Source organism: Dermacentor albipictus, chromosome 9 (assembly GCF_038994185.2).
Source record: "Dermacentor albipictus isolate Rhodes 1998 colony chromosome 9, USDA_Dalb.pri_finalv2, whole genome shotgun sequence".
Taxonomy (NCBI): domain Eukaryota; kingdom Metazoa; phylum Arthropoda; class Arachnida; order Ixodida; family Ixodidae; genus Dermacentor; species Dermacentor albipictus.
In genome coordinates, this window is record NC_091829.1 from 10,242,764 (window position 1) to 10,264,477 (window position 21,714).

Below are 21,714 nucleotides of genomic sequence, written 5' to 3' on the forward strand. Positions count from 1 at the left end.
GTTAGATACGGGACCTTTTCCTGAGCTTACTTTAAGTTCACCAGACCACATCGAATCGCGCCACACCTAAGTAAGGAACGCAGAAGCACATCTACCACGTTCCCGAGGCCCAGCACGTCCAAACAAGTTGGCGTCCCCCACCTCGTGGGGGACGCTATTCACTACTTGCCTCTTCCCGAAAGTGTAGCGGGAGCCTGGTATGGTTCCAGGTAACGTAGGTCCTCAGCAAAGCTGCTTTGCGGCTCTGAAAGGTCGCTCGAGAACAAACAGCCTGGCCCCTCTGAGCGCTTGCAAGCCGCGAGGCAAGACGGCTGCAATGCACCGTGAAGCCCTGGCAGCAATCCCCCCGTCCGCCTTTGTGACGGCAGTTGCAGACCAGGAAGGCAGTGCCGCAGAAAAGTAATCGCTCGGACAATTGGAGCCCAAGGAGTGACCCTCTGAGCCGAATGTGACGTACACTCGCACGGGCGCCTACCACTGGCCGAAAATGACGCCACCTGAGCGGGCTCGCCGATTGGCCGAACGGGACGTGACTTCGAGACACCGAAGGGGTTAAAAGCCAGAGACCGGGAGCAGCAAGGGAGGATTCCTTCATTCATCTCTTTCGAGCTTCTTGCCACGGGCCGCAGCGTCCGAGTTGCTGCCGGCCCGTAATGACTTTATGGCTGTTAATTTCTTTGTACTCTCACTGTAAATAATGTAAATGAACCTCCAGTTTTTTCATCTCAAAGTCCTCCGCAAACTCGGCCAACTCCCGCACCCAACGGCAAGGTCCAAAATCAGGGGGACAGCCATTGGGATTGTCCTCCAGATCCAACAATGTATGATTACTAATACAAACAACAGTAGCAAGCCTTACATTTTGATGCTTGTGTCCGTTATATAGTATACCAGTGGTACGTTCGGACTGTCTTGGAGTGCCTTTAACGCACCATGGTAGACAAGGGTACATTGACATATACATTGCAGATTAGGTACAACCGCAAGGGAGAAATAATGCTCGAGAAGCCAATATACGTTCAATTTAAGCAAGTAATAGAAACACATGGAGTAACTACAAAAGCATGTCAGTAGTCAAGCATCGGGGAATAGAACTGATTTTAAACCTTATACGGCATCATTGATTTTACGAATTCTTTCATATAACCATAAATCGAAAGTAATGTGAAAGAAGACTACACGCGACTAGTGGGATCAGAGCCTTCAACGCCTGCACGTCGCTTGCGGTGACTGCCCCACCTTCCGTTCTCTGAAGTGTGTCATGCGTGCTCGTGTACGCAGCGTTGAATGTGTTAGGGAGTGCCGTTACTGAACACGTTGGCGTGCGGTCTTTCTTTGTGTCCGCCCCCCCCCCCTTTCTTTCTGTTGTCATAACTACAAGCAGGAAACGTGAAATTCGTGCCTTCGTACAATGAAAAAAAAAATCACATCTTTCTCGACGGGAAGTGAGTAAAAACCAAGATATCGCTGATGGTGCCGCTGTCTTTCCTTCTACTTTCACTACCTTCACCACAAACGAGAAGTAAAACGACATTAATAATACTGCCCTGCAAATAAAGCGCCCACAACTCCACGACGCACTCCTCGGCTTCGCCGTTATCTCAAAATATTTTCTTTCTCTCTGTACCGCTCAGAAAATTGACGTAACAACGTTCAAAAAGACAAAGATACGTGAAAGGGAAAAATTATAATCCATACAAATCTAGCACGAACTTGTAGGTTGGTGCTAGAATCGGATGGATGACGTTTTTTCCCCCTTCCATAAGCCCTTTCCCGTATTTCGGGTTTCCGCAGAATTGATTTGTCAAAGGAAGATACTCCGTGAACCTAGCTTTGTAAAATTGGACAGGAGGTCGGACGGTAAATTTATGCCTCGCGTTGTTAATTATGCAGGCGGAAAGTGAGCACACCGCGGCCGGTGTCGTTATATGCCATCGCTGCGAGATCGTCGAATCGTCCCTCCGTGTGCAGCAGCGCTTTCACTCTTGTTCTCGTCGTGGTCAGCCCTCGTGTTGCATTAACATGCAGGCCGAAAATGTCCGACAAGTGAAGGTCAGCTGCCGGCGTCAATCGATGCTGGCGGGTTGCGAGCGAAGGCTGCAGGCGCGGCCGCGCACACTTCCGCCGCCGAAGTGACGACACCGCCGCTGCGACGCGCGCTCGCCGTTTGCAGAAATTCGGGGCTACGCAGGCGCCGTTTGCGTGTGCTGGCGTTTGTTTCTCAAACATCATCGACGCGAGTGTCGAGCCTCGTCGGGTCTGTTCCGGATACGCAGCAGCAGGGACGTTCTGTTCCTTTCTTATTTCTTTATTTTTTCTTCTTTACTTTTTTGTGCATATATGTTAGAGGGGTTCTAAGGTGCAAACAAAACAGTTTCTGTCACTCTGCTGAATTTATACCTTTTCGCTTTAAACAGCGCAAACACTAAGTGAATGAATGAATGAATGAATCTTAGTTATTCGGAGATAAGAGGGTTACGACGATGAGAACAGTCAAAATTGTGCACATTAAGCATGGTCGAACCCATAGTTTGAGACAGTATCTTCAGAGGGAGTAACATCGAGATTCAGCCTCATTGTTCGAATAAAAATTAATTATCTTCACCTCCAGAAGGAACAAGTTTCAAAAAGCGAACGTGCAGACAGATGGGCGTTTTCTCTAGGAGAATGTGTGTGCGGAAAATTTATTTTGAAGGTTACAGAATATCTTCTAAATATCAGCGGTACATATACTTTTGTGGTAACACCGCATCGTCATGTTTGACAAGAATCCGCAGGAGGAGGAGGAGGAGGAGGAGGAGGAGGAGGAGGAGAGAAACATTTATTAAAAAAAAAAAGAAAGGACAAGCAGGTATCTTTCTGCTTGTGCGAGAGGCGCCTTTAGTCCAGGGCTCCTGCGGCTCTTGCTGTCTCCCGGGCCCGCCGCACCCGTCTGGTAACGGAGTTGAGGTACCGGGCATAGTGTTCGAATTACTGAACGTTGCTTTTCTCACTAACATTTCTTCGACTTTGGTGAAGCAGTGCAGTCAAGCATGCGTAGAAACAAGTTAGTGATCACTTACTAACGAGGAAACGACCGGCGTCTGGCGCTTTCTTCTTTTAAAAACGAAGCCGCTATACGTAAGTACAACATTCCTCCATCTGCTTTCTTTTTCTTTTCCGTTTCCTGCAAGGCAATGGAATGTTCGCATTTATATACACGACATATTTAAATGTGCAGTCGGAAACGTTCGCTGCTACTTTGTCGCCGGCACCGTAAAGTGTGCACTATTAATTCCACCTTAATCATTTTGTAATGTGCACGCCATCGTGAGGTTGTTCATGGTCATTGGCCATTTGTGGTACGGGCATCATCCGAAGAACAGAGCCATGAGCCCGCCGCTGCCGAGCACAGTGTCCCCGCTTCGATACCCTGCCGAGGCAACAGCATTGCTGTGCAACGGAATGCAAAACGGCCGTGTGCTGCACGAGTTGGAGTCGGGCATGTAGAAATCTGGTAGCGGGCCCATACCGTCGTCCAACTCATCCACGCTTGGGACATGGTTGACGGGAAGAACTTGCTCTCATCGAGAGCTAGGAGTACGGGATTTATTTACAATATCTACATGAAGACAGGAGAACGTTACATTTCATCAGTCTAGCATGAATGAGAACGAAGCACACCGAGCAGCCGAAAACGGCTGCTTGAAAACCCTCTGTCCTCCTATAGACCCCTAGGTGAGGGAAAACTGCCGTACAACCTTCGTCCAATCGAAGCGTCCAAAGCCGTCGTAGTCGACCCGCCTTTGAAGGCGAGAGATCACACACTCATTCCCGCGCTTTTGTTTCACTGAACACACCGAGCGCAGAGGGTCCCCGCATACCGGGGTTGTCACGCTTGACTCAAGCTGGCGCCTCTTGATTCCAGAGCTGACTCCGCAGTCAGCCGCCGCGTCTGTCAAACGACTGTGGCGATTACTGGGGCCCGTGAGAAAGCACCGCAAAACACCCTTTTCCGGGAGTTCACTTGCTCCAAGGAGACCGTGAAGGCGACAGCGACCCAAACTAACAATACTCGGTCCGCCAAACGTGGCTAGCCTTGCTGGCGCCGTTGGGCTGTCCGCAAGAGGTGCATTGCTGGCTTTACAAAGCGACTCGTCGCAGCGGGCTGGGAGAGGTTCGAAGGTCACTACGCCTGTAGGCCGATCGCAACAGTGCTTAGGTTTAGGTGCGTACGCCTCAGAACTCCAGGTAGTCAAAATTAATCCAGATCGCAACACTTGGTTACCTTCCGCGGCCCCGGCCCGTATTGTACCAGAACGTCAATCAATCAATCAATCAATCAATCAATCAATCAACCAATCAATCAATCAATCAATCAATCAATCAATCGATCAATCAATCAATCTAGCCTCGACGCGGTCGTTATTATTGATACGATGGTATTGAAGGTGGTGCTGAAGTGCTGGTTGGCCGGTCATCTGCTTGTGACCTATGCAGAGCTTGTTGAGCTCAACTGAAGAGTACGGTAGTAGAGATGAAGCCAACCCCTGACATAGTTATTGCTAGCTGCGAAACGGGGGTACACTACTAAGGTGTTTGTGGTCTTCCCCGCTTAGACGAAACCCGGCCAGCGCATCCGTCGGACGCGCTACTTCGCGTCACGGCTTTTGTGTCACGCGTCGCAGTCATAACCTTCGTCGCGTTCGCGTTCGACGAAAAAGGGGGGCAAGGCGCCTTGCGGCGTGTCTCAGAACGCGTGTCCTAGTTTCCTACAGTAGCAGGCAGCCAGAACTTAACGCACTGTCAAACGCTATCGACCGGGCAGGGTCGATGCATTCGCGCTCTGCGCGACGTCGTAGCCCCTTTTTTATTCTTCGTCGACGCACGGCTAAAAGAGGTCGTCTGCGTGTTTTCGTTTGTTGTATTATTGGCCTACACACGCGCGCCATATCCATAGTTCGCTTACAAGAGGATCTCGTGCCAACTGCGTGTCGATAGCGAGTGGCACAAAAAAGAGCGGGCGAGGCGGTCAATAAGTGCGCCGCCCAGCTGCCCGACTCGGCGCGAGGCACAGCTGCGAACCGCGCGCGCTTTAAGTTCTGTTCCCTCATGCGAACGAATCGGCCCCGTTTGCCTCGCTGCGTGTAAGTGATGCCTCGTTGTTGGCGCTTATTCGCGCTGTCACGCATCGCGTTCTGCACTTTCAGCTAACTGTATGATGGCAATCATAAACTTATTTCGCGCGGGTGAATGTTGAACCGATAGCTACTGGGTATATTCTGAAATGACAGGTTTTAATGCACCACATCACGAGTAATCGCTAGGAACACTGGTGTTCCCTCTCACGTTGCTTAAAGTAGCAGGGAATAAACACGCAAATGTTGTGCGGCGAAGTTTCTAAGGTGTAAGAATGCCTTTGCCACCTTGGGCCACTTGAAGCGCAGTTTATTTTCTTGTGCCAGGACGTGTGTGTGTGTGTGTGTGTGTGTGTGTGTGTGTGTGTGTGTGTGTGTGTTTGTGTGTGTGTGTGTGTGTGTGTGTGTGTGTGTGTTGCGCACAGCAAGCTGTTTTTTAACGCGATAGCGTTAAATTTGAATTTGAAGTCCGGCATAGGCGTCCGGCTTCCAGCGCCGACCGTCGTTTCGGCAATAGTCATTGCGAACTGCGCGTGTACCAAACCACGCGGGTCCTCCGCGTAGCGCAAAGAAGTTCTGAATTGAATTTCTCAAAGTAAAATGCGTCAGAAAAATTTTAATGTATGACTTACACACAGCCTACAGACATGATAGCGTCGGATTGTAATTTGAATATACGAGAAAACATAATTCTGTTACGCGGAAACTCAAACCCAAATCCCTTTACTAACACAAACGCCGCGCTTGCTCGAAATCATCGCGTGGTTCTAATATCTTATGTAACCTCTTCCAATAAAATAAACACGTTCGTGTTAAAAAGTAAAGCGCGAGCTGTTTCACGAGCGAAAAAAAAATTAAAATCCGACTCCTAAACGATATCGGCGATGGCTCGCCCGCGCATGCTTGTTTTAACGAGCGTTTGTGCCCATCAACGCCCTAAACGGTTCTTCCTCGCGAAAAATCACTCGAACGCTCAGGTATTTTAGACGTTCACTCGTCTGACTCCGCAAGCGTTTAGTCTCTGGCGAGGAGCATAAATACCGCAAATTATGGAATTATAATTGCGACAATGCGGCCTATGGGAACCTCTTGGAAGTCGGGGATCACGCTGGCATGCGAACGACTTCTTGGAATTCGTGGCCTCAGCTCCGCGGCCGAAAATCTGCCAGGGTTTTACGGTTGTGCTTTTGCGCCTTGTTTGCATCTCGAAGACCACATCGCAGAGAGCCCCACGCGCAGTCAAACAATCGCGTTCCCTCCAGGTGATGACGAACGGCGCAAGCAGAAGACGTGTCCAGGAATCAAAAAATAAAAATTAGAGTCTGGGCTTTTATGCCAAAATCACGATGTGATATTGAGGCACGCCGTAGTGAGGGACACCGGGATAATTTTGACCACCTGGTGTTCTTTAGCGTGCTCCCAATAGACGGTACACGGGCATTCTTGCATTTCGTCCCCATCCAAATGCGGCCGCCGCGGCTGGGATTTGATCCCGCGCCTTCGGGTTCAGCAGCATAACGCCAAAGCCACTACGCAACCACGGTGAGTTTCCTCGAATTTTAAATACGTAAGTATTTCTATGCCTTGTGGGGTTCTCCTCCCGTGCTCTTGGGACAAAGGAACGACAACACAGTAGTGCAAACAATTACAAGGGCATTTATTGCACCTTTCACAGATCAATGCCTGCTAGCCGAGTTGCTATACACAAAACATGCCGAGGGGCGCGCGACAAATCAAGAAGTCCGACTCACCGCGACCGATAGCGAGCGATTATGTTCGCCCCATGCTGGATCCCAACGCCTGGTCGTTCGCGCGTACTGTCACGCGAACGGTGGCGCATTCCAAGGCGGCCACGCGAGACGGTCTCGCAGAAGCATGGGTCGGCGCACGCGTGGCACGGCACGTCCGTCCCGCTTGCTTCCCGAACCCCCAAGAGAGCATGCGCCTTCCTTTCGGCGCCCAAGTAACCTCGCCTGTCGGCGGCGTTAGCAGCGCAACACTCGCGCCATCTCTCGCGCTGCGCCCCAACCACATCGACCTCCGCGGGCATCACGCGGCGAAGCCGGATTACAGGAGACGCGCCATGTGGGAAAAACATCAGGGGACGCGCGAGGGTCGCGCATCCCCACAGCCTACCCAACGAGGAGATCCGTCGGTCTATCTGCCACGTAAGACAAATCACTATAAAAATCAATGAATTTGAACCGAAAACCATTCACCGACGATTACGATACTTCCTGATGCGAAATTTTTGCGGCGCTCTACACGCCTCTTGATTTTGCGAAATATAATGGCTGGCGCGGACAATCTGTATCGCTCGGCATGTTGCAAACGCAGCGAAGCATTGCGCGACTGCCTCGCTAATCTTGAGATCGTGAGAGGCAGCGTATGGGTGACGCGTGGGCGCGATTTACAGCAGCCGCCGCAGAGAGGCCTCCCAGACGACGCGCGCTACTCTGCCGCCATCTCGTATCTATCGTCTCCGCACTACGCTTTTTAACGCGAGAGCGTTAAGGAGCTCGTGTCGCAGAAAAGACGGCGTCGGCGGCGTTGGCCGCGAGCGAGAAATACCGGACGGCAATTCATAAATAAAAAAAAACAACTATCAAGATGGACTGGGTGGGAATCGAACCAGGGCCTCCGTAGTGTGAGACGGAGGCGCTACCACTCAGCCATGAGTTTTTTTGTTTATTGTCAGTCCTCGAAATAACGAAAATTCCTTAACAGACATACAAAAAGCCAAAAAAACTGGAATGAATACAAAAATCGAAAAATAAACTACTATACACATGCGTTGCCGTCGGCTACTATGGAATGACGTTGTCTTATTAAAATTCCTTGAGTGATGTCAGGGGTTCAAACCTGGACAGCCACTCAGGAACAGGCAGTTGCAATTTCTGCACTTCCTCATACCGTTGCATGCATTCCCGGAAGTATACTCGTGCCGGTCGGGCATCCGGGTCACAATGGTAGCCCGCCATTCTTGCGCGCCATAAACAGTGGAGGCCCGTACCACGCAGCCATGAGTTCGATGGTTCTAAGCGCGACAAAAACGCCTCTAGTGAATGCGGTGTTGCCTTAGAAAGGTGCCGTAGAAAGTCATACTGAGGTGTATATCGGTAATTATGAGCATGTAAATGAGAAGTCGCAGTTAAATGAGTAGCGAAGTACGTTTCCGCTACATTTTTTCTGCGCTTGGCGCACACGCAGAGCCATCTTGCGGCAAACACAGAAGACCCCCCCCCCCCGCAATGTACGGCGCTGCCCCGACAGGTGGCGCGTCACTCGCCCGCTTCTCCCCTTCGTCTCGTTTGAGCGCATTGGGGTCGTGCGGGGACCGGTGCGAGGATGTCCCGATACCTTTGCGTTCAATAAGTTTGTGTGATTCAAGAGCATGCCGAGCGAATGAGTGGGCGGTGCGAACGGGGTGCGATAATGCTATCGCGTTCAACTCTTGAAGGCGAAGCTTAAGCGTCCTCCATTTTTTTTCTCACGCTTTCGCCATACACTCCTCCGCTTTCCGCTTCATGGTTCCGCTGCACCCTCCTCCTCCGCTTTTCTCCTCGCGCTCTCTTCGCTATCGCCGTCTGCTGTCGCTGCGCTCTGCGTTGGCTATTTTATTATTCGCTATACTTGTTCGCTCGATTACGCTGACGCCGACGAGCTGCGCTCTAAAAAGGCTCTACAAGCCACTTTATGCGTTGGGCAGATAACCGGTGGACCATTAGTGTTACAGAATTAGTGCCGATGAAAGGGAAACGTAGTCGATGACGGCAGAAAATTATCTGGGGTGATGAAATTAAGAAGTTTTGCGAAACTGTATATCGTTATTACGAATGCGCATCGCGTTTCTCAGTTTATCGCGTCAGTTCCTTCTCACTAGAGAGTTTTAGCTTGAGCGTTTTTACGGCCAGCGGGGCGGAGCGGGCGAGCGGATACACCAGCGGAGAGGCGCGCGAGAAAATAGTTTTAGCCGGGCGGATCACCCGTCTTTTCGAGCGGAGTAGAGTCACTTGCTCTGCTGCTCCACCTATTGGTCACAATTCGAGTTAGAGTGAAAAGAATATCAATTAAACCTGCTAATAATGCGCTGAAACTGTTTAATAAAGGTAGGTTATGTGTTTTTAGTTAGTTATTTGGTTAAACTTCTAAACGGGCCTCAGCAGCGGTCGCCGTCGACAACGCAGCGGCGCCGGCGCTTACCCGGCGCTTGTGTTGACGGCTGCCATCTTGAATACCCATACACGCCCGCGCGCTTTTACGCACGCTCGCGCGCTGCCTATCGCTCCGCTGGAGAGGGCTTCCCAGCGGGCGTAAGCTGCGCTCCGTAAAAACGCTGGCCGGCCCAGCGACGTGCGCATGCGCAGTGGCGTCTGCGCTCGTCCGCTCCGCTCCGCTGGCCGTAAAAACGCGCAAGCTAAAACTCTCTAGTTCCGTTCATAATTGTAACTGACGGTCCGGAGATACGTTAGATAGATTATGCAGCTTTAGGTGCAAAGCCGCAACCTGGCTGTAATTTGTTGACTGTTTGATTGACTGACTGATTGATTGATCGATTGGTTGAGTGATTGGGTGCAACGTTCGAAAGCAATACAGGGATTATAAGGGACGCCGTAGTGGAAGTTCAGAATTACCACCGTGCACCCAAAACGTGGTTTACGAGAGCTTTTGATTCCGCCACCTCGTTTTACGGCCGCCGAGACCGGGAGTTGAACGCGCGACCTTTTCCTGCACAGCAGCGCAAACTGAGAGACGATTTTTGTGGGACAGTTCGGAGTGACTTCCGCGAATCTTCGCTGACTGTCAGCTGTGTCCAATTTGCACATTGTCAGTGTTTGATGTAGTAGTTCTGCGGAAACCCGAAAGGTGGAGAGGATTAGTGAAGGGAAAATAAGACGGTCCACCCGTTCGTAGCAGTTGCTACAAAGGAAACGCATACGGGTTCCTCGAAAGAAAAGCCTCGCAATTGGAGAAAAATTCGTCCTGGCCCGGGACTCGAACCCGGGACCACCGCCTTTTAAGAGCAGCCGCTCTACCATTTGAACTAACTAGGCGGCTAGCAGATGGTAGGGCGAAGTCGAATTTGTCAACAACTCGAAGCAATGGCTTTGTAGCAACTGCTACGAACGGGTGGATGTCTGATTTACCATTTATTAATTAATTCTTTCCACCTTGTGGGTTTCCGCAGAACTATTCCGTTAAACTCTTGCCTTTGCTTCGAGTTGATGACAAATTCGACTTCGCCCTACCATCTGCTAGCCGCCTAGTTAGCTCAAATGCTAGAGCGGCTGCCCCGGAAAGGCGGTGTTCGACTCCAGGACCAGGACGAATTTTCCTTCAACTGCGAGGCCTTTCTTTCGAGGAAATCGTATGGGTTTCCTTTGTAGCAACTGCTACGAAGGGGTGGATGTCTGATTTTCCCTCTAATAATTGTCAGTGTTATACACCATTTAACAGAGGAAGCTGTTAAAGCTGCTTTCTCCTGTGGCGTTAGTCTTTGTTATCACCATCATTATTTCTAAGTTATCACCATCATGTTCCCCTGCACAGACCTTTATCGACTTTCACGTCTTAAAATATGCAGCGAAGGTATCCTGCTTAATTATCTGATTGCCGTCATCGCGGCATTGTGCCTAAAATCACGGCGATGACTGCTTGCTATTCTTGAAAACTGTGCTGTTACCGACGAACGCCTGACGAGTGCAGAGTCGCCGACAGACTCCTTGTCTGTCGTCTTACATCGTCCAGCCTGTAAAGAATGCAACTGCAGCAACTTGCCCAGCTGTCGATACTTTTGGTGTCAGCTATTCGCACATCCTATACACAGAATTTAATGAATATGCTGATGGGGTGATTTAGAAGGTTGTCTGGAGCTGTGTATCATAATGTCTCACACGGGAGAGCATCCCACACCAGTCGACGCTTTGCTGTTACTCTGCGCTTCCGTCGTAAATCATGTGCGTTGACTTATAAACACGTGAACATACCCTAAAACAATTTGGTATGCCATAATTCTAAGACACACATTATGGCATACCTATACGAAACGCGCACGCACGCACGCACGCACACACACACACACACACACACACACACACACACACACACGAAATAATTACACATAGTACGAAGCGGTGGCTTTCCTGTACAGCATCGAATATTCATTCAGAATTCAGAATTTATTTAAGACAACGAAAAGGTTGTCCAGGGTGACGTGGCAAAAGGCATACTTTGCCTGACGAGGCCACGCCACCCGGCATGTGGCTCGCGAAGCTTTGGCACGCTGAAATGAAATTTTCCACAACCGTTACATTTAAGCGAATCAATAGCCGCAGTGAAATGCGACATCCGACAGTGCGAGCTCGTTTTCATTGAAAGCGAACGAGTGCATTCAGATCTAAGGAAAGTGCTGCCGCTCTCACGCTCGTAGAGACTAATCTAGTCGCGCGTATTAAATGTACGAACCAGGCGCATATACGTCCGGCCGTTTCATAAATATATGCCGTCTATCAAGTCAAAAGCTCGCACCTTCCGCCTACCAAAAACTCCACGAACATCAACAGCCCGCGCTCGGGATGGCCTGCCCCTCGATTCGGACACGATACATGGTCAACATGGCGTCCTCCCTCCCCAAGGCGGACGCAGAAATGGCTACGAGACAGACCAGCTCGAAACAATCATCTAATTTCTTCCTTCTGTATAGACTAAACTCGCGGCAGGTAGACACGGAACGGCTCCCGATGACACCGGAAGGAACACTGCGAACAGCGACAAAACAGTATTTAATCGGCCGAAGAACACAAAGCAAGCTTATCGAAATATTCACCGTATACACGACCGCAGATTAACGTCACAGAACCCCCATAACAAAGCCATTTATATAGGGAATCCCTGGTCGTGGTGTTAGCCGTGTTAGCGCCACTGCGGACCCAACGGTGCTGGCAAGCCCCGGCCCCGTCGCCATGTCCCTGTGACCAGGGAGCGCGCTGCGTACGGCCATTGGCCCGGCCGCTTGGCTGCTTCGAGTGCCGTGCGCACACGCGTACTATAATTGGTTGAATTGCGTCACTAGGTGCGGGTGATTCCCCAGCAGACGATATACAGTTAGGATAGGTAGGGATAATCGAGCAGTCCGTGGAGCACCATTGATGCGGCGGGGCGTGTGTTTGGGCGCATCGACAGTTTGGCGCTTCCCGCCAAGCTGATTTTTGGCGGGAAGAGCGCGAGAAATGACGACCTCCGTCTACTTGGCTCGACGTTTGTTTTCGGTAACGCGTGAGTGGCTCTATACCTGCGTTCCTCGGCGGATGGCGCATTGGTGTGCCACAGTTTCCCGCGCTCCTTCTGGACAATGCGAAAGCCCAGTGGTGGTCTGCAGATCAGATAAAATGGTGAGTGTGCCGACGAAAAACCGTTGGTCTGTTGGCGGTCGCCGTTCGTGCGCGCGTTTGTCACTCGGAGATGACTTCTAGAGCGGTTATCTTGTTTGGCGGGGACATGGATAGGGGCAAACAGCAGAAAAGCCTGATCTTCTAACGAATTGCACGGAGCGCTCGCCCGGCAGCACTCCGGGGCTCAAACAAGAAGGCAGAATTTAAATGAGCTGACTGAATTTTTTCGTCTTTGTTGCGAACGGAAGGTTTGTTGTGAGAGCTGGCAACGGAAGCTCTTAGAGCTAGCTTGATCTTCGGGAGGCAGCCGCTGTTTCATGTGTCCTCTATCGCGTGTATTTATTTATTTATTTATTTATTTATTTATTTATTTATTTATTTATTTATTTATTTATTGAACAGCATTCTCGGTAGTTCGGTATGACGGGTGCTATAACTGTTCGTCTTTCAGCCTGCTCTCAGGCAAGCACAACAGTTTTACCATGTTTATAGTAGTGGCGTTCCTTTCTTTTTATTTTTTATTTTTACTTCATATATAGGTGACGGAAGTACATTGCCTGTTGGAGGTGTAAACGTTGGTTTGGGATTTTTACGAGCTCCGCTTTCCCCTAAGTGGGCCAATTGCTAGCAAGTGAAAGCAAGTAAAACCTGGAGAAACTTGTGCAATGTCGCATTTCGCTAATAGCGTACTACTGCATAAACATGTCGCGTAAAGTTTATTTTGCAGCATTTATGTTTCGCAGTATTTAACTCTCAAGCATATACGTCATAATCGGTCAATGTATCGGCATACCTGCTAACTTTTAAGAATGTCGTTAAATGCGCGATGTTTACAGCTTATGATTGTAGTAACTAAACCTATATTTATATTATTCTTTATTCGCATCAAGTCTAGGGCAAAGCTGATTTAAACAATAGAAACGTAGTTGCCGACCGATTTTTCAGCTGCGTGCATGAATATTCTCTTTATATATTGTGATTACTTTCGTTTCCATGTGGCGCGGATAATTCGAGCTACGAATTTAGAGACAGTAAAGTGCCTGTTTGCAGCATTCCTAATGGACGTTCTATGCATTAATTGAATTAACAATCAACTTCTTGAGCAATGAAATAATTGTGGTTATTTCCCCACAAATTTTGGTCTATTTTTCCACTTTGAGTGTAGTACATTTAGTATCTTAAGGTTGTCGGATCTGTGCTCGCGGTAAGAAGACTTGTTTATAAAAATACGACAAAACGAGAAGCTTGGTTATCAAATAGCCTGCCTCCCCATAGATCGTAAATGAAAACAAAGCTCTTAACGCGAAATCACCGATAATAGAGAAAAAACTTAGCCAAGGGAGCTTTATTCGTGGTTGGAGATGCATATAAGAGCCGATTGTCGGTGCTAGTATTACATGAATATTACTGGCTTTCAACGTTCATTTGTGCCAGGTCCTCTGAAGTGCCGTTTGATTGATTTTCCCTAAACTTAAGTATGCTGGCAACGAACAATTGCGTGAAAGGTTTATGTTCATTTTCAGTGACGCAAGTTAGCGTCGAATTTACCGGAGAGCTTCAAGCTTCACCGATACCTCTGTGGAAAGCTATTTCAGTGGTACAAACTTGAGTTCAAGACGTCTACTGCTTGGAATGTGGTTCTGAAAATTTTCTGACATCGCGGGCCACTTCACGCGCTTACACGAGTTGTTCGATGACCCCCTATCATATAGAGTTCGCGTGTTTTAAAACGCGTCATGAAATCGCGTTGGGGGGATTGTGGCTTCGCTTGGAGTGGTGCGGGTTGTGTTTACCATTTGACTTCGTTAAGTACTGACGCCATACGGCACGAAATATGAGAGAGAGAGAGAGAGAGAGAGAGAGAGAGAGAGAGAGAGGGTATGGAGTAAAAGAAATTTGCAGTTCGCTCCGTTTGTCCCATATGACCGACGTCCTAACCTTTAAGGCCGTAAAATATCTCGCGGTACGCAAAAGTGAGCTGAAACTACACGTGCGATATGCAAGAGACCACGTACTTATAGAGGTGCAGGAACGCCGGAATGGAGAATCTAACCATTGATCTGACACGTGACTCAGTGGTCACCCGCTGGCCGTTGACCAGCGAGTGACCACCGGCACAGCCACTTTAGTCCGCTAATGGCACTGCCTACTGGTCCGACTCCCACACCGGCGTGCTGTCAGTTTAGTTTTTTTAAATGCGAAGCATTTCTTGAACATGCAAATTTCTCTTACTCCATACACCCCCCTCTCTCTCTCTCTCTCTCTCTCTCTCTCTCATTTCGTGCCGCATGGCGTCAGCACTTAACGAAGTCGAATGGTAAACACAGCCGAAAGCTGTGGGTTTTACGAAGAAATCTAAAAACTGCCCCTGCACACATAGAAAGAATGCCTTACGAAACTTGTGTGCTGTCTTTACTTAAATATGCTTCAGTACTGTGGGACCCATACAGGAGAAAAGATACAATGATCCTTGAAAAAGTCACTAGGAAAGCGGTTAGGTTTATATACGGAAAATACATAAGGGAAGACTCTCATTCGCAGTTAATGATCTCAAATAACATTCATACACTAGAAACCCGTAGAAAGATTAATAGATGGATATTCTTGTTTAAGAGTTTAACAGGAAAAAATAAGCTCACGCTTCCAGAGTGCATTAGGCGTCCTCTAGTGAGTAGGACTCGGAGCGTTCATGAGCAGCATTCACTTGCTCCCCTTTTCGCCAAAACTAAGTTTTAAATACGCTTTTTTCCCTAAAACAGTGCAAGATTGGAATTCGTTACCGGCATCTGTTTCTTCCTCACATTTTTCTGATGCGTTACACCGTCTACTTACCTGATAATATGTATGTTTCGTATCCGTGTGCTGCTAATATTGTAAATTTTATTCTTTTGGTATCCGTGTGCTGCTAATATTGTATAAATTGTATTCTCTTGGTTATGTAGCAATGTCAGTTCATTCCTGCTTGGACCAAGCAATGGCCAGCAGTTTGATAAAATTAATTAATTAATTAATTAATTAATTTACCACTTTGACAGTATCTAGCCGTTCACGTCTTGGTGCTCTCATTGTCGTTTCGTTAATTATGTGTGTACCAAAATTGACATTGTGTGACAAAAGTGTATGACAAACATAAATAATAGTTCAAGACATGCGTGTCATGTAGGTCATGAAATAGCCGCCTATGTCTTGGTATCTACCAAAATTGGCACAGTATGACAAGAGTATATGATGAACGTAAATGATCGATTAGGACACGAATATCATGACGTGTGTCATAGGCCATGAAACAGCTGCCTACATCTTGGTGCTCTCATGGTCGTTTTGTTAATTTGGCAAGTACCAAAATTGGCATAGTACAAGAGTGTACGACGAACATAAGTGATAGGCCGTGACATGAATGTCACGTCATGCGTGTCATGTAGGTGATGAAACAGCCGCCTGTCTTGGTATGTACCAAAATTGGCATAGTATGACAAGAGTGTATGGTGAACATAAATGATAGGTCATGACATGAATGTTATGACATGCATGTCATGTAGTCATGAAACGGCTGCCTACGTCTTGGTATGAACCAAAATTGGCATAGTATGTCAAGAGTGTATGATGAACATAAATGATAGGTCATGACATGAATGTTATGACATTCATGTCATGTAGTCATGAAACGGCTGCCTACGTCTTGGTATGTACCAGAATTGGCATAGTATGTCAAGAGTGTATGATGAACTTAATTGATACATCATGACATGAATGTTATGACATGCACGTCATGTAGCTCATGAAATGGCCGCCTACGTCTTGGGTGCTTTCATGGTCGTTTCGTTAATTAGCAGGCTCCCTGCACACTGCTTCGCTTAACATTGATTCCCACAGGGCGTGGGATCTGCTGACTTTTTTTTTTCTCTTACCACATGAAGTATGCTTTAGCGGAATGTCCACTTCATCTGTGTGAGCAATCTGAAAGCATGTTGCACATTCCTGCAGACATGTTCATGCATACTTAGACACATTTTTCGAAGGGTAATACTTTATTTACAATACAGAAAGTGCGCAGCATAGTTTCACTTTAAGTTCTTAACACAGCATGAGGACTATATACCAAGCTCTGACAGTACAAAAGCAGATAGGCAGTGTTCGCGCCTGCAGCTTTTAAAATGTGAAACAAGCATAACGCATGAACTTGTGTGAACTTCATGTGGCTGTGACCAACGTAAGTTGGGCCTCTCAGTGCGTTGCTTCCTCGTTCATTAAAAAAAGTTCTGTTTATAACAAAAATCATGTAAAATAGCAGACAAGTACAATATCAGAAATAGAGCACACATACGTCCGAAACTTAGTGTATGGTCAAACTTTTTATATTTAGGTAATTAGAAACTTTGGCAGCAAAGTGCTCGCAGCTAATGGAAAGATCCAGCAATCCATGACTAGCATGAAAAAACAAAGAATGAAAGTGCTGCAAGAAAATGAATGTATTTGAATTGAACTCTTTTGGGAGCCATGCAACATAAAAAATCTTTTGTCCTGCAGAGCACACTCCGTATACATGTCGCAGTGTTTCTCTGAACGCAAAGATATGCAAGTGAAGTTTTTTATGTATACATTGTCAGCCAGGCAAAACCTTTTCAAATATGTATTTCATTTTTACATAATTACTTTGTCATCACAAACACATATCCTTCGTATGTTTTCAGAATTTTTTGTCCTAATGACTCTTGGACCTCCAGTCGATCGTCGTATCTGGAAGGAAAAAAAAATTGCACTCAGTGTTAGACAATTCCAGGAACTGTTTCACCTTGGCGCTGTTAGGGTTTTGTTTAATAATTTTTCAAGGCCACTATATTAGTGATCTTGCACGAAACAGGTCTCAACGTTAACCGTAAACTTCTGATGCTGCGAGATAACGATCCGAGGTCTTTTATGTGACTGCCCTCATTCTCGGGGCACCTCGGGGGAGAGAATTATTGTCCAGACTGTGCTCAACACCCTTGCGTTGCCCTGCTATACTTGACGTGCGGGCTGTTGCCATTGTACGCTGCATCACATTGATGTGCACATATTATTTTGGTTTTTGTTTTAAATATCGTCTCTCCTGTTTCTTTTCATTCCACCCTTTCCCTCACGCAGAGTAAGTCGCTTGTATTTACACTGGCTTACCTGCCTGTCTTCCTATCTTTTCTTCCTCCTTCCTCCGAAATCACGCGTCAGCATTATAAAACTGATCTGATATGAAAGGCGCGAAGAAGACCACGCATAATCTAGTCAAGCTAGCCTAGTTAATCTAATCAAACGCAGCGTGGCTAACATGTGCCTGCTGAACGTTTTCAAGAAGTCTTGTCTGCATCGAGCTGAGGAGAGTTTCCTTAAGCAGACTGAACGACTAATAGAGACGGGCTAACCACAACTTGTGCTAGTTTTCGAAGCAGAAAAAATTCTTAAGTCACGAAACCCGCCAACTGGCCCAGGAGCCACCTCGTGAAAAGGAAAAGGTAGCCGTCATACGGTACACTCCGCATGTCGCATAACTTGAAGAAGGCTGCCAAGCGAGCTGACGTAAAGCTGGCGCTTTCTGCCCCGTGCAAGCTTTGAAATATCTGCAGAATGACCCACCCTTTTTTCACAAGGCGCCGGCCTGTGTCACAAATCGCGAAAATAAATGCGGCGATCCTGAGGCAGGAGTCGTTTACAAAATTTCTTTGTCATGTGATAGAAAGTTTGTGGGCCGAACCAAGCAATGCCTGAATGATAGGCCGAGCCAACATCAATACAATGTCAGAAGTGGGAGAGAGGGCCACCTGGAAAATCACTGTAGAGATTGCGAATGTAGGCCAAATTTTGACGCCTTCCAGAAGCCGTAAGAAATGGGTGAGATTAGTAATTGAGGCCAAAAGGATCATTGAGGCAGTTGATAGGCGCGTGAATGTTGCATAAATCTTGCTATCGCAATAAGAACTGCTTTACCTAAATGCAAATGTGCACAGACGAGTTGTGATAGCGCTCCTTGTATAAAATAGCGTTTTCTTCCTGATTGAACATTGCAGGAAGTAAATAAGGTGCTCTGTGTGTACTCTCTTTGTCCATTGTCTTCACGCCTTTGACATCAGATCACTTCACATGTGCATAACTCATAGGAGATTATAAATGACATGCGAATGTACCCGACCTTTCAAGTTACAGCAATGTGTTTGAAATTTCACTGGCATTATTAGCACCAAAGTCCATCCCTACCTAATACGAATACAATGAGCGGATACGTAGTGTAAGCAAACTGTTCAAGCCATGCCATTAGACGAGCCCATCCAATGCTCTGAGCGAGCATCTAAAACGAGCAAAATATGCTCAATTGCGTTCTCCACATTCTGCACAAGCACATTTCACATATACTTATTCTCTTTGAAATCAACTCAATGTGTTTGGGCTTATGGTTTATTTCAGTCATGTTTCTTCACACTTGCAGGCAATAACTAATTGGCCCGCATTGTCCCATATTGTCAGCTGGCACTTGGGGCACTCATTTATGTCCCTTACATTTACTTGCATTCAGCTGCACTTGAGTTGATTTACATTCGCCTGAACTAACTCACTGACAATCCACTCTTGTGAAATCAGCGGAAATGAGCGCAGAAATGAGTGAGAGGGCTCTTGAATGTGTGTCTAACTGTAATGATAGTACGGCGCATGCAAGTGCTTCAATGCCATCCACATGCGAGCAATATTGCAAACACTTGTCTCTTTCTGTGGCCCACCCCACTTTTGTGCTGGCAAAATATCAGCTTTGTCTTCGTGTGCTTCATCATAAGCATATGATCTCTACACACTGCAATAAACAGCCATTCAGGGCCTGATTTTCACTTACCGGTGCTGTGGAGAGCCGGGTGTTCTGCTTTCTTTGGTGGCGTTGTTATTAGTGTTGACCTCTCCCACTTTAATCTTGTAAAAACATTTCGATTAGGTGAGAATAAAAAGAAATTGCAGAAATTTGATAATTTGAGAAACAAAAGCTCATAAGAGGGTTATTTTGGGGATAGTATCTCATAGGCGAAACTCAACACTACATATCAACCACTACACATGAGCAATATGTGCGACTTGTTGATATTGTAACGTGGCGAAGAGGAATAGATAAGAGGAAGAGTACGACGACGAGCTGAGTGGCAGACAAGGCAACCATTTCGATGGCGACATCGTGGCGGCCTCTCATCCATCCCGGTCATCATCTATAAGTTAACATCGATCATCTGTAACAATATGTTTTTGGGTTCTTTTGTAGTATTTTTTGCAACGCTGCGCTGCTTTCTGACATTATGAAACGATGCAAGTACTGAAATCCACATATCTTTGAGTATGCAATAAAACTTGAAACTGCTTGCTCGACGTGAGATATCGCGCCGTTTAAATTTTGCAGTGGCATAGAACTTCGGCTCTTCTACAAGTAACGAGTGTACTGATCCTCTCCAAGAGATATTGTAGTAAATTATGCTTCTAGCGCAAACCGACACTTTGGCGCTGCTAAGTCGTCGGAGTTAAACGAATATTTTCGCGTCAGGCGAGCTTCGAGCTGAATCGGGCCTTGAATTACAGTGTAGTGGAAGCATTGAACAGGAAAGTCAGAAACGAAAGAAAAGGAAGGAACCTGCAATGACACGTCAACCGGCCGACGCACGACGCTACCTCACATTCCTCGACCGACGTTGAATAGCACACCCGTCTTTTCAATTCTGCACCCACGCCGCTAACACCCTCGGTCGTTGCCTCGCCCACCCGCCTTACCCCCTCATCCATATAGCCGAGGCAAGCATATGTCGTTTTGAAAAAGACAGGTCCACTTGTCGAAACGTCGGCTCCGGTTTTTACCTTGTTCTCGCTTTGCTCATCGTCAAAAAAAAAAAAATAAGAGAGATATTTCATCAGAAGTGATGAGATCGTCACCGTTTTATGGTGTTTGTACTTATAAACACTGCTTTTATGCGGATAGTTTACGACTAGTCCACAAACGGTCGTACGTGCGCGTTTTGTCATGCAAAGAAAGTGGGCGGTTATCATACACGCTCATCGAGAAGCGCGCGCTGGTTGCGAAGCACCCAGGGCGTTTCCTAGTATCAGGAGCCCCGACAACGGTGAGCTGGGCTAAATGCAGCGTTATATATATATATTTTCCCCCATTCAGCAACACAGGGATTGACGGTGGTTGGACGCAGAAAACAGTGTCACACTGCGGAGGACGTCGATGCGGGCGCTCGGGACGGGCACGTGCTCTACACCGGGCTAGAATTAGGCGCTGGCATGCCAGACAGTGATGCCCAGACTCCGTCATACTTTACCCGAACCTACCTCTTTTTACTTCTCATGCGTAAAGTGTTACGTGATTTCAACATGGTGGGGATGGCCTTGAATGTGCTATAGCTTAATGCATTTTTTTCTCCCAAAGCACTTAACGTTTGCTCTCACAGCTCCGTTTATTAAACTTAAAAGCCTCTAGATATCTGTCTTCGCCGCTCAGGTAAAGTCTGATGGCTGGAAATGAGGAAATCAATTACCTGGGAAAGTTAGCGTTCTGAAAGTGCGAATGCCTGGTCCTGTAGTCTATCTCGAAATGGATGAGTTGAACGTTTGAAAGCAGCGCTTCAGCTGTCCTGTGCTCCTTATTGTGTCCACGTCGGGCAGCACTACATCAATTTCATTATGCACAACAAACTCGCCCATGTCACCACCCTGGCAGTATGCCTCCCTATGGAGAACACACTGGACGTCAAACGCGCGACGCGTGCTCCAATCCGATACGCACTTTGCCACGCCCACGTACTCGTGTGATATTCTTGGCTTGTAGTGTGACACACACACACAGACTAGAAGAAGACAGGACGCGCGCTAAAACCAGGAATATGTTAACGTACCAACTCGCTCAACTTTCTATCCTTTTGTAGCACTTGCTCGTTTCTCTACTGGTAGGAAAAATGAAACGCGGCACTTCGCGGGCTCTACCCGATCGTGTGGCCGGTGACGATGGTCCACATCAAGCACATTCAGGGCTCCTCTCAGCCAAATCCAGCGCTAATTGATATATAGTTGTAAATATTGCATGCTGGAACTGCGCAAGGAGACATAGGCTCGTGAGTCCTGGATCTGTACCGAAAAGCCGCGATGTGCCACAGAGTTGTGGCAGATTGCTCGCGTGCTTGTATTTGCACGCTTACTTTTACTTATGCGTG

The 21,714-nt window shown here is 47.5% G+C and overlaps 1 protein-coding gene across 8 annotated transcripts in view; it reads left to right on the plus strand.

Annotated features, from left to right (window-relative positions):
- Nucleotides 1–21,714, plus strand: part of LOC135911165 (osmotic avoidance abnormal protein 3-like) — a 58,795-nt gene that overhangs the window by 7,035 nt on the left and 30,046 nt on the right. For 5 of the 8 annotated variants that reach the window (XM_065443354.2, XM_070526434.1, XM_065443355.1 and 2 more), the window contains exon 1: nucleotides 12,259–12,508. The exons of the other annotated variants lie outside the window; for them this stretch is intronic. Coding sequence is in view for 1 of the 5 variants with exons in the window: in XM_070526435.1 (XP_070382536.1) it covers nucleotides 12,347–12,508 (162 nt within the window). In the remaining 4 variants the exon portion in view is untranslated. Of the gene's footprint in view, nucleotides 1–12,258; nucleotides 12,509–21,714 lie in introns of those variants that run through there. 8 annotated transcript variants of the gene reach the window in all.